Source organism: Copadichromis virginalis, linkage group LG12, assembly GCF_057382275.1.
Source record: "Copadichromis virginalis isolate Kocher_CV1m ecotype Utaka linkage group LG12, C_Virginalis_male_GT1.1, whole genome shotgun sequence".
NCBI classification, from domain to species: domain Eukaryota; kingdom Metazoa; phylum Chordata; class Actinopteri; order Cichliformes; family Cichlidae; genus Copadichromis; species Copadichromis virginalis.
In genome coordinates this window covers 26441239-26454329 of record NC_140629.1, presented here as the reverse complement: position 1 = coordinate 26454329, position 13091 = coordinate 26441239, and the positions used below count along the sequence as shown (strand labels likewise).

The 13091-nt window shown below is 40.3% G+C and overlaps 1 protein-coding gene across 4 annotated transcripts in view; it reads left to right on the top strand.

Annotated features, from left to right (window-relative positions):
- ercc8 (excision repair cross-complementation group 8) overlaps positions 1-13091 on the top strand; it is a 16021-nt gene extending 2930 nt beyond the window's left edge. For 3 of the 4 annotated variants that reach the window (XM_085475689.1, XM_085475690.1, XM_085475693.1), the window contains 9 exons: positions 503-626; positions 1859-1940; positions 2642-2710; positions 2801-2867; positions 3454-3557; positions 4234-4358; positions 9727-9924; positions 11825-11920; positions 12737-13091. In XM_085475689.1, coding sequence (XP_085331815.1) covers positions 503-626; positions 1859-1940; positions 2642-2710; positions 2801-2867; positions 3454-3557; positions 4234-4358; positions 9727-9924; positions 11825-11920; positions 12737-12802 — 931 coding nt within the window. In that variant the 3' untranslated portion in view covers positions 12803-13091. The remainder of the gene's footprint in view (positions 1-502; positions 627-1858; positions 1941-2641; positions 2711-2800; positions 2868-3453; positions 3558-4233; positions 4359-9726; positions 9925-11824; positions 11921-12736) is intronic. The other variant, XM_085475692.1, reaches the window with a different exon arrangement.

Sequence of the window (13091 nt, the reverse complement as noted above, 5' to 3'; positions counted from 1 at the left end):
AGTAAATCTGAAATTAAATAATTAAGATGCAATCAAAACGCAGACCTGGCTGGCTTCACTTTCACTGAAAACTATTGAGGCTTCACCGAAAGCCTTGGAGTCAACTTCCCATCTTTTGCTTGCATAACTGATTAGGAAATAAAGACAGCCTACAGCCATCCATGATACAGGTTTTAAGCAACTTGTTTAGTTGTGTGTGTAAAAATGTCTCTAATTCTTCAGTTCAGTATTTTTATTCATCCGCTTCAGTTTAAGGTTTAAAGTCTGCATTTCAGGTTCATCTTGATTATTTTATTTCAGTTTCAGCTGTCAGAGTTAAGAGCCAAAAATGTGAAAATTGTATCAGCGTCCAAACATTTATAGAACTAACTGTACATGAGTTTTTTCTCACTTATTACAGAAAACATCCTGCGCTATCTGGTTTTGTCAATCCCAAATCAAAAACATGACACATGGCTTTCACCCCATGTTTTATTTTTATTTTTTTTGTTCTTGTTTTTAGGTCTAGCCGCTATGTCCATAAATTTAGTGTAGAGACAGTCCAGTGGTATCCTTATGACACAGGAATGTTTGTATCCAGTTCCTTTGACAAGACCATGAAAGTCTGGGACACAGAGACATTAAAGGTAAGGCATGTCAACTACTGTATCATCTGGTAATCAAGCCACTAGGTGAAATGGAGACTGACAGCAGAGGTTAGAAAAATGATTGTTTAAGGTCAGCCAGATGAGCAAGAGGAGGTCTTGCAAGGAGTTGTGGCCTTCCCTAAGCTAAATCAGTCATGCTTTTATACATAAGGTAACAGCTGTGGACAGCGAACAGTTAAACACATCTGCCAGCTAAAGGCTCTTGTACTGGCACTGCAAAGCCAGTAGGGGTTGCAGAGAGGCTTAATGCCTAACAAGTTTATTACCTAGCTTAGTTTTGTCAGGCACACCTGCAAAATGTGTGTGAAGTGGCATGAACAAAGATAGAGATACTGGAAGCGTTACAGTGCCACCCAACATAAACTCAGTAATACCAGAGCTAAATCAACACCTCTCTGTGCAGCCTCAATAAATACTGAGTGTTGTATTAAAACTCCACAAAGGTGGGATTTATTGTAGAGCTCACAGAGAGTGTGTTGCATTTCATTATCAAATTCTAATTTATGGCTTCTCCACCCCCACCCCCGCCTTTTGTTCTTTTCATTTTCTCTTCCCCTCGCTTTCTTATTTTCTGCTTCATGCTTTCTACCTTTCTATGCCACATTGTCCCATATGGCAGGCTCTGAACTGTGCTAGAGTTACGCTGGCACCGCAGTTGCTTTAAAAGGTCAGGGAAGGGACAGAAAAGAACCTGTCAACCTTTCACTCGGTTTAACCTGTGTGTTTCTGTCTCTCGCACAAACACACACACAGTTGCATCTATTAAATTCCTAATTGCTCATGGCTGTTTGTCCATTAGTGTGTGTTTTGCATTATTGTGGATGCATTTTTATGCAAACAGAGCTTCCTCTGTGTGTGCAGCCAGTGGTTAAGGCCACGTGGGTGCTGGCGCACACTTACAGATGGAGCACAGAGAGGCTTTTTATGTTTGCTGAAGAATTTGCATTGTAACCGCCACTGGTGCTCAGGCGATCTGCCTTCTGAGCTCTGATCTGCATTGCCCTTTTATTTTTACTTAAAGCTGGGAGCTCTTTCCCTTCACAGAGTGACTTTGTAACACTGTTAAATGTTAAAACTGTGCTTGTATATTTCTATAGATTGTCACTGAGGCAAACATAAGCAAATACACACAGGTCTAAATATGGAGATTGCTGTATTTCTACCATAAGTAACATTTTTCTTTCTCTCCGTCTCCTTCTTTGATTATGCAGCCTGCTGAAGTGTTTCAGTTTGAAGGCAACGTCTACTGTCACCACCTGTCCCCAATCGCCAGGAAGCACAGTCTCATTGCAGGTGCGTGCATGATCCCAGTGAGTTTTTGCTGATCTCAGTGACACAGAGTAAACAAGCTGCACTAGCTGCTTGCATTTCTGTCATTGTGTTTTCAAACTCATTGAACAAAAATCGCAATACTTATCCTGTCACTGCTTTGTCATACTAAGCAAGGTGCTAAGTGCTTTACATGTATGAAGGGGTGGGGTTGGGGTGCATAATTCGGTCAGCAGAAGTGTTCTTGTTTCACTGAGCTGGACCAACAGGTTGTTAATACCTACTGGAGAATGTGTTCTATGTCCTTTACATAACCAGTCCCTTGACACACCTGTTTCTAGTTCAGAGACAATCACAGTGTCAATCTCTTTTATTTTCTTTGGTTCCTAAACAATTCATTCCTCGTTAGAAGTTTTACAGATTCTCGTCAAACTAGTTTTGAGTGAATCCCCTCCCCCTCCCCCAATACCTTCGGTTTTTTCTAGAAAGACACTAACACAAGGGAAACTGTTTTAAGGGAATCTGTTCCTAAACAGCAATATTTACAGTATCATACTCGTTCTCTTAGAACCTCAAATTCCTGTTTTTACCCTGATAACACACCTTTTACACATTGATAACGATAATTGGGGATTTTAAATTTTAGAAGGAGTGCCCCTATTCACTATTTACATCATCCTTGTAAGTCTAATCTTTGAACTATGTCTGTGTCTCTGTGTTTCCAGTGGGCACCACAAATCCTAAAATCCAACTGTGTGACCTCAAGTCCGGTTCACGGATTCATATTCTTCAGGGTTAGTTGATCACAGTGCTTTTACTCTGTTCTTTCTGTTCTTTTCATCCACCCACGCAGAAGAAAGAAAGTAACGTATTTGCCATTGCAGGTCACAGAGCAGAGGTCCTGTCTGTGCGGTGGTCACCCAGATACGAGCATATCTTAGCCACTGCCAGGTAAGCTCTCTTTGCCATTCTTGGCTACCCTAGTTTGCCCTCAGAGCCACATCAAAGTGAAACGCCAGCTACAGGACAATCCCCTCTATGTAATTTCCCAGCAGTTCTTGTCATCTCACTTCCCAGCCATCTGGCTACATCACAACCCTGCATCAAGGATAATGGCACCAGAACACTACTAGATAGCACCGTGGCGCTCTAGCAGGCCTGCCAGTTTAGCATATGGTAGATACTGTCCCCACCTGTTTTATGCCACATTAGACCTGCTAATTAACCCACTGGGATCACTGTGCTTCTGTCCCCAAAGAGTGTAAGTGATTTTGAAAACAACTGGCACAGAGACACACACACACACACACACACGTGTATGATATTCTAATATGGAGCAGCGTTTTAATTCCCTACAGAAAACTGACCTTTAAAAACAAACACTAGGGTACACAAACCAGCTCGTCTGTAGTGCATCAGCCTCAGCTTGTATCCTGTTAATGGAATATTTAAACACAAATCATGTTTTTGTTAAGTACCTGAATTTTTAGGGAGCATAGAAAGTAAACAAGTCATTTCCCTGGTTTTCCTTCTTAAGTGCAGACAGCAAGGTGAAAGTATGGGATGTGCGCCGTGCTTCAGGTAGTCTCTTCACTCTGGACCAACACAATGGAGACAAGTCGAAAGCCTCCTCTGAGGCAGGTATTGTTGGCATTTTTCTTTTCATTAAATTTTTTGTCTCATTTTTCCTGAGTGGAGCTGACTTCAAGGAGATCTTGTTGTGTTATTATGTCATTGACAGAGAAACAGTTCTAGTTCAGTACCTCAATACCCCATTTATCCATCTTTCGCCCCATAATGTAGTATTTATTGTACAGTGGTGCTGTATATACAGTTTACATGCAGTAGATAAATGGGAGCTGAGGTGTGTCCTGTCACCAAAATAGTTCAGCGGAAGTCTTTTGGATGGGAGACCTCAGAGCATCAACATGAACCAATCCGATTGCTGATGCTTTAAATTAAAAATACATTTCTAATTTATATGAACCACGACAGCTTTGTTTTCCTCTGAATTGTCATGTCTAATGACTTCCAAGATATTCAGGGTAGTGCTGAGTTTGGCTCACTTGGGAAAAGATCAACATTCTGCATAAATGGTATCTGTTTTTCCTGTTTGAAGTGCCTTTGCATTCAAACCAGGGGGTCAGAAGTTCAGAGAACAGCCGATTACAATTAAACCAGTTTTTCTGGGAGACATATGGTTTTGATGGACACTAAAAACTTATCATTGATGGATTGTCACTGTATAAGACAAATATTTCTTAAAGTCTTTAGGTGACAAATACACTGCTACCATATCTAATCTGTCTTTAACCAGTAAACACCGCCCATAACGGCAGAGTGAATGGCCTGTGCTTCACTGGTGATGGCCTCTACCTGCTCACTACTGGAACCGATGACCGTATGAGGCTATGGAATAGTGCCACCGGGGAGAATACACTGGTAAGGTGTATGAAGGCTTTGTCCTCACAGCCTGTGTAAAAAAGCACTTCATGTAATGTTGTTACAACAAACCAGTTTGTCTTTTGCTGAACAGAGGCTCAGTCATAATCTAGTCAGGACTATCCTACAACTATATCCTTCCAACCAGTTCCTTAAGGGCTTATCCAGTTTATGGCCATGAAGGGGCCTGAGGCCTGTCCCAGCTTTGATTGATTGATTGATTGGTAATTTATTTCAACATGTGAACAATATACAAGTACATTTAGCAACATAGTGAGACAGACATTCATGTACTTGCACATCCAGACCAATTTAGCATGTTTTTGAACTGTGGGAAGAAGCTCAAGTACCTGTAGAGAACACACACAGCAAACACAGAGGCTCAAACTGGTCAGTAGATTTGAACCCAGATCCTTCCTGCAGACAGTGACTGCACCACCGTGCTGCCCTGCAGTTCTTTGATGACGCTGATATCAACTGAGCTGTTGAAATTGCAGCTGAGCTTGATAGAAGTAATACTATGCTCAGTTTTAGCTACAAAAGGCCGCATACATGAAGCCTGAAATCCTATCAGTGAGCTAAATAACACAACAAATAGTATATCTGCAGGCTGGGTGCTGATTATCTGATTATATGTTATATCAGTATAATACTGATAAGAATAGGTGTGAGAATTGATGAAATCAATATTGATGACTATTACAAGTGTTCTTGGTTCTTGGCCAGTTGTAGTTACACCATTTAAACAGTTAGAAACATGAAAGGAGTTAACAGATTTTTAGAATTTCAATCCTAGAAGGGTGTGAGTTAGGTTACTATGGTGCCTTCTCTTCAGGGCTTGAACTACCTGAGCAAGAATGCTGCTACACAGGCTTTATAACAGACGCACTTCACAGGCTTTCTTAGTGTACGTTATCCCGGTGAGACTCAGACTTAGTTTTACTAAAATTCAGATTCGTAGATGCTTCAATGCTTAAATTCTAAAAAGAATATTGCCGAAGCATCAAAATACAATATAGTGAAACCCAGGCACCCAGGCAAACAAACAGATTAAACATTTTCTTATTGTAAGTATTATAAATGTTCGTTTTTTATAAGCTACTAAAATTCACATAATGTACTTCTGAAAAAAATCTGTTTTTGAATAATTTGCCTTTTTTGTTCTGTTTTACCCAAAATAATTGATCTGCCAGGAACAATGAACTTGTGCCATCAGATTTTTAAACAGGTAAAACAAGTTGACAATCCCTAACTGGTTACCAACGATCAGAAAATGTTAGTGGTTGTAAAAACCAGGTTTACGTGTTAGATCTCACAGCCTCAAAGATTGAATATTCGACTTTTGCTTTTAGTTTTGCCCAGAAGTTAGAGAAATCAGAGCAAAGAAATAGCATAAAATAAAAAAGGCGGATTGTTTTTTGTTTTGTTTTTTTCTTTTCTTTTCTTTTCTTTTTTTTTTGTCTAGACTGAGATAATATGGATACCAGAAAATTGGGTACTTAAAAAAAGTGTGCTTCCATGCAAAACTTGTGTTGCACATGAGTGACATGTGAAAGGAATGCAGGGCTCGCAAAAGGTTTTTCCAGTCGGGCTACCAAAATCTATCTCAGCCCTGCCCATCGGGCTATCATAGGAAAATATATGTCAATGCTTTTGCATTCTTTCGAAAATGTAGCTGAGTAATTATGTCATTGGCATCGATGAGCCACTGTCAATATGTGACATATTGAAATCGCGTTTGAATTTCCGCTTGTTTTTTGCTTTCACTTTGCGATTGCGCGAACTGTGTGTAGAGAGCGGCAGCACTGATTGGTGAGTGATGATTACTTGCACACCAATTCCTCTGACATCGTCTTATCACTCATTAGCTTACTATTCAAACATGACAAGTGAAATCTCCCACAGCAAGCTTAAACATGTGAGAGGTTGATTGCGCAGAGAATCGCTGAGCGTTACATGTGTAAAAGCAGCAGGATTTAAGCCGGTATTTTAGAGAGATAAGATAAGATAAGATAGAACTTTATTAATCCCTCGGGTGGGTTCCTCTGGGAAATTCGACTTCCAAAAAGCACAGCAACGACCGAAGTTACAGTTACAGAATTGTTTTATATATATATATACACACACACACACACACACACATATATAAATACAGAGACAAATATAAATAAAATATACAAAGGGGATAAATAGAATAAATAGGAATAAAAAATAAAAATACAAGTGAATTGCACATTTCAAGTATTGAGTCTATTGCACTGTTGACTATTTACAAAAAGTATTGCACAAGGTATTGTACAGTGAGGTGAAGAGGCACTACAGCTTAGTTGTTCCCCCCTCCTTTGTCCTCCTGTTTCCCCTCCCTCTCCCCTCCAGAGAGGAGTTAAACAGTTTGATGGCGTGTGGGACAAAGGAGTTTTTAAGTCTGTTAGTTCTTGTCTTTGGGAGAAGCAACCTGTCACTGAACAGACTCTTCTGGTTGTTTATGGCCGTGTGCAGAGGATGCCCAGCATTGTCCATAATGTCCATCAGTTTCTTTAATGTCCTTTTCTCTGCCACTGTCACCAGAGTGTCCAGCTTCATGCCGACCACAGAGCTAGCCCTCCTGATCAGTTTCTCCAGCCTGGATGAGTCCTTCTTTGCTGTGCTGCTCCCCCAGCACACCACAGCATAGAAAAGTACTCCAGCAACCACCGACTGGTAAAACATCCTCAGGAGCTTCCTGCAGATGTTAAAAGACCTCAGCCTCCTGAGGAAGTACAGTCGGCTTTGGGCTTTTTTATACAGGTGCTCTGTGTTGCATGACCAGTCCAGTTTATTGTCCACCCACAGCCCGAGGTACTTGTACTTGTTGACCACCTCCACCTCCTCCCCCTCTATCTGAACCGGCAGTGGACCTTCTCTGGACCTCCCGAAGTCCACAACCAGTTCCTTAGTCTTTGAGGTGTTGAGTTGCAGGTGGTTTGTGTGACTCCATGTGACAAAGTTCCTCACCAGACTTCTGTACTCCTCTTCCTGATCATCCCAGATACACCCCATGATGGCCGTGTCATCTGCAAACTTCTGAATATGGCATAATTCAGAGTTGTAGCAGAAGTCAGAGGTGTACAGGGTGAAGAGAAGAGGGGACAGCACAGTTCCCTGTGGTGCTCCTGTGCTGCTGACCACAGTGTCAGACGTGATGTCCTTCAGCCTGACGTACTGTGGTCTGTCGGTGAGGTAGTCGGAGATCCAAGCCACCAGGCAGGGGTCCACCTCCATCCTGTTCAGTTTTTCTTGAAGCATACAGGGCCGGATGGTATTAAAGGCACTGGAAAAGTCAAGAAACAGGATCCTGACCGTGCCTTTTCCCCCATCCAGGTGTGAGTGGGCTCTGTGTAGGAGGTACAGGATGGCATCCTCCACTCCGACACCCGCCTTGTATGCAAACTGTAGTGAGTCCTGGGCATGTTGTACCTGTGGTCGGAGGAAGTTGAGGAAGAGCCGCTCTAGAGTCTTCATAAGATGTGACGTCAGTGCCACCGGTCGGAAGTCATTCAGCTCATTGGGCCGGTTCTTTTTGGGGACCGGGACGATGCAGGATGTCTTCCATAGGGCGGGCACTCTCCCCAGTCGCAGACTGAGGTTGAAGACTCGTTGTAGCGGCTCCCCAAGTTCAGCAGCACACGCCTTTAGCATCCTAGGACACACCTTGTCTGGGCCTGCTGCCTTTCTGGGGCGAAGCTTCCTCAGTTGCCTCCTGACCTGATCCACTGTGACACTGGGAGATGTTTGGGAGGAGGGGAGGGGGGGAGATGTCTTGCTGCTGAGAGAGGGATTGGAGGAGGGGGGTGTCATGGTGTCAGGAAGGGGGGGGGGGGGGGGGGGGGGGTTCTGCTCAGCCAAATAAGACAGGGTGAAGAAGGGACAGCCAAAGAAAAGCTTACCACAAAACGGAAAAGTTATGACAAATCAGACTATGAGGCAAAAAAAAGCGTAGCTTTTTTGGTTTCATGGACAAAAGAATTTCTGTGGCTGGAATATGACGAACTAAATAACATGATGTTCTGCCAGGTGTGTTGTGAGTTTCATTCAATTTCTGAGTCGACAAGCGCCTTTGTTACTGGGACCAGTAATTTTAAGAAAGACCCCATCAGAACCCATGAGAAATGCAAGGAATGCATTATTTCCCAGTCTGCAATATCTTTCCCAGAACAAACAGCAATTGCAAAAAACATACTAAAAATGAACCAAGCACGAGAAGAAGTCCTGAAAAAGCTGTTTAGAACAGCGTACTATGTTGCAAAGAGTGAACTACCTTTGGCAAAATTTAGCAGTCTTTGCAAACTTCAAAAAGCAAATGTCCTAGATCTTGGTTCCACTTACCTCTTACCAGTGACTCCAGTGGAAATGTCAGATTCAGGATCTGACACAGACTGATTCATGTTCTACACAGTTCTTACAAGTTCATAGAAATTTCTGTTCAATGAGAACCAAGTATTTGAGTTGATGATTGGAATCTTTATACAGTTGTTGTGATTTGTATTTTAAAAATTTTTTGATTAATTTTTGTTTCCGTTACAATATTAAACATTAAAGCATAATATTGTAATGGAAACAAAACATAAAAAAATTGCTCCCTTTTTTATTCGGGCTACTTAAATTTATTTTGGGCTACCAAAAACTGTAGAGTGCCGGCCCGAAGGGCTTCCAGGGATTTAGAAATTTTGCGAGCCTTGGAATGTGTTACCTCATTCGGCCTGTTTCACAGATGCATAGGAAAAATACAAGTTATTCTCTGCCTTCAAGTTCACATAGCTGCCCTATTTAAAGTTCTGTTTGTCTTCATTTTGGAAACTCTACCAAGTCTTGAAAAATAGTGACACACTTAAAAAAAAAAAAAAATCTAGCATCTTTTGCAAGAACAAGGATATCAAACAAAAACAGTGTCAAATAATTGAAATAAAATGCGATCAGTTATAAAAGCCTCACGATATGAGTGAGTTTTATACTGATAAATGAAATAGTTAAATAATTTAGACCAAAAAGCAATACAGAAGAGTCTGCTGGAAATGCCATGATATATAAAGCCTTTAAAGGAATTGTGTCCAAGTTTTATGTCCACAGTTAAGCTTTAGAAGCCTTTAAATATTAGTGTCTTTTAATGGGCTCTTTGGATAATCTTATTTTCATTTTCATGAATTAATTGAAGTTTTTTTTTGTCAAATGAAAGTGCAGAAAATTTCTAATCTTCCAGAATGTTTTGCAACATCTTGGCATTCGATTAAAAATGGCTTAATCCTTATGCAGAAAATGCCTGAGGTTTATGTTTGGACTTTTTATTCGGATGTCATCTGAACCGTGTGCCCCTTCACTCGTTATCCCTCAGGTAAATTATGGGAAGGTCTGCAACGAGAGTCGGAAAAGGCTACAGTTCACAGTGTCACGTGGCTGCAGCCCAGAGTTTGTGTTTGTGCCATGCGGCAGCTCTGTTGCAGTGTACACCCTTCACACGGGAGAGCTGGTCACCATGCTTAGGGGTCACTATAACAGTGTGGACTGTTGTGAGTTCCACCCAGACTACCAGGTGAGTCCATCTGATTTATCACCTCACAGTCAAGAGTGGTTTGTCCCCCGCATGCTTACAGTAACCCTGCTGGATTCTCTCTGTTCCTCATCTTTTTGTTTTATTTCATCAGCTCTGCAGTAGTACCTGTAAGTAATCTGCAGTCACCATGGTACTCTCAAATGAGTTACTTCCTGCGGATAGATAACAGGGTAGAGTCAATACTGACTTCCATAAATGCAAATGCAGGTGCTTCTTATGTGAAACTCAGGTTTGTGCTCATAGCCTCTTTACCATGTGTGAAAATTAATGCCATCACATTTATCTCTGCTTTATCAGATCTAGGAGCAAAACAGTGCAGTCTGTCTTACTGTTGTTTTCCTGTTGCCTTGTAAAACGCTCTGCTTGTGTTGACAGAATTGGAAGCAGTTAGTTCCATGTGACATTTGTGCTTTATCACAGCCATTTCGACTAAATAAATTCTTGACTCTTTAGTCGTCAGTGCTACCAGATATGTTGCAAAAGCTTTTTCTTTCATTTGTGCCTCAATGAATTACCTAATCGAGGCAATGAGTGAATGAGTCATGTTAAAATCTGTGTATATGGACATATGTGCTAACCGACAGGCAACAGGTGATTCAGGATTACTTCACAGGTGTCACAAGTCCAAAATGTGATAGAATCATCGACTGTATATACAGAAAAATTATGCATCTTAAAAAGTGAACCCATTACTTTTTTCTTAAGGCAAGCAGGAAGTGACACCGCTGGTTGCCAGAAGAAAACAACCATACTCCTATCTTGCAGTGGTGGTGCAGTTGTTCTCTCCTCTCTTTACAGTGCTATTAAAGCAGTGTACACTCTAGTGTAGGCCTATGTTGTGACTGACGAGTCACTTCCTTGTTAGCATGCAACGTTGTCGCTTTCTCAGATAAATTCACTCTCCCACTCAAGTCAAAATGGGACTTCATAATCAATGGGTGAAGTCATGGTGGCTATTGTCATCTTTTCTGTACACTGTGCCTGAGACGAAACATGTAAATGGGAGAATAAATGTACAGTTATTGATTATATGATACTTTTCAATATAATATTGATAAGAATAGGTGTAATATGTGTCAAAGTTCATGCAGGCTCATCAAACTTGGACAATGGAAGACTTGAAAATGCTGTCTGTACTAATGACTTCTTTGTGATATTTGGATTGTAGGATCACAACTTGGTTTAACAACATGAAAGCGTGGATGCAATAATCTAGAGCTACTGGTTTCCCTGCCTATTCTTTGTGATTCCAGTAACTATATTCTATTTTTATTAAATAAGTATTAATTGCAAGATTATTCTTCAGATAGGTTGTATTCATTTTATTTTAAGAGTAATATTTTAGTGAAAACAGTGCTTGTTTTCATTCAAGATGGTGTTTTTTTGTTTAGTACTTCAGTTATGTATTTCTACTCCAGTGTTCCTTAATTAATTTAAATCCTAGTTATGTTTATTTAGCCAGTCCTTTGTGCTGAGAAACAGCCTATTATGTATCGGCACAAATGGAGAAGGCCGTCTAACCCGTGCACTCCTTATTAGGAGTTGCTGCATCCGGTGACATCGATTTTCTGTGTTTGACAGTTATAAGAATGCAGTTTGGCAGCTTGTCACTCTGAAGAGTCACAGGAAGGGACACCTTGTTCTGAAAACGTTTTATGCTTCCTGTATGATATAATGACCCGCAGTCATTAAACTGTCCCCTGTGACATCACCTGTTGTACATGGACAGTTTTAAGTGTGTTCATTACTTTGCTTTTGGTACCAGTTATGCTTGTTGACACTGGTTTTCTCCCCGCACTGATGTCATTGGAAGTACTTTGAGGTTTGCTGAAAAGGTCGATGTGTACATTATTGTCCCTGTTGTTTGTGCTGTATGTAGGAGGTGTACAGTGGAGGTAAAGACTGTAACATTCTAGCATGGGTCCCTGTCCTCCGTCCCTCAGATGTGGAGGAAGACTCAGACCATGAAGTAAAGGTAAAGGTCATAACAACAGGAAACAATAGTAGATGGAAGAATCTGAAAAATTGTGGAATCCAAATGCTGTTGAACTTTGCTTCCACCACTGAAAAAAAATAAAACAATATAATTATAATAACAACAATAATAACTGCTATGCATGAGTCAAAATTTTTTAGTGTTTCAAAATTTCAGTTTAGATATTCCAGAGTTTCAACTTTGAGACAAAAGTTGAAATTTTGACATAACAACCCAAAATATTTGGAGATAATTCAAAATTTTGTCGTGGCTCTACCTGCCTTGTTTTTCAGTGGTGAAGAAGAGCTTCCATAAAGTGCCCTTGATGATATAACAGATTTGATCTTTCTTCTTTTTGCTTTTGTAGGGTTGTTTTTTGTACAGAAAGGCCATGAATGTTACATCATCATACCCAGTGCAAACAATAATGATTATAGTCTGCAAACCTCTTTTAATCTTCATATATATAAATATATATGTTTTTAAGCTAATCTTCAATAATTGTGGTCATTTACTATAAATGAACGTCCTCTGATTTGGACCTTTCTGGATTTTTTGTTTTTCCTTCCAGAAACGAGATCATAGATAAGCACGTGTCATCTGAAGAATTTAACTTATGAAACCTCAGTGTTATCTTCATGTTAATAAATAATGTTTACATAGTTGTCTATCACACTTGATGGGAACTGCAGATACTTGTATTTTTTCTTAGTTATATAATCATACATGTGACACGTGCATATATATTATGTACTTTTCACAGAAGTGAGCTTTCTTTATTGTGCAAACTGAGTTAAATGTTTTGGTCTCTCACAGGGTGCTGCTGGCCAGTCTTCGGTGAACCCTGCCTTTCAGGATGCGTGGAGCAGTGATGAAGACTAACGCTGGATTTGTTTTGAGCATGTGGACAACATTTAATGTCTGATTATTCACAATTACTGTAAAACAAATGCTCCAAAAGCCTTAAAACTTAAACGTGTTAACAACGGTATGACTTTGTAAATGTTTTTGTACGTTTGATAAATCATTGTTACTTTTTTTATTTTTTATTTAAACATGTAAAAACAAAATGGTCCTTAATTAGTATTTTCAGTAAGTCTCTTTTAGTCTTAGGCAGTATCTGCTATTGTTAAAGGAAGCTGAATAAATACTTACTGTCACAATGCTGATA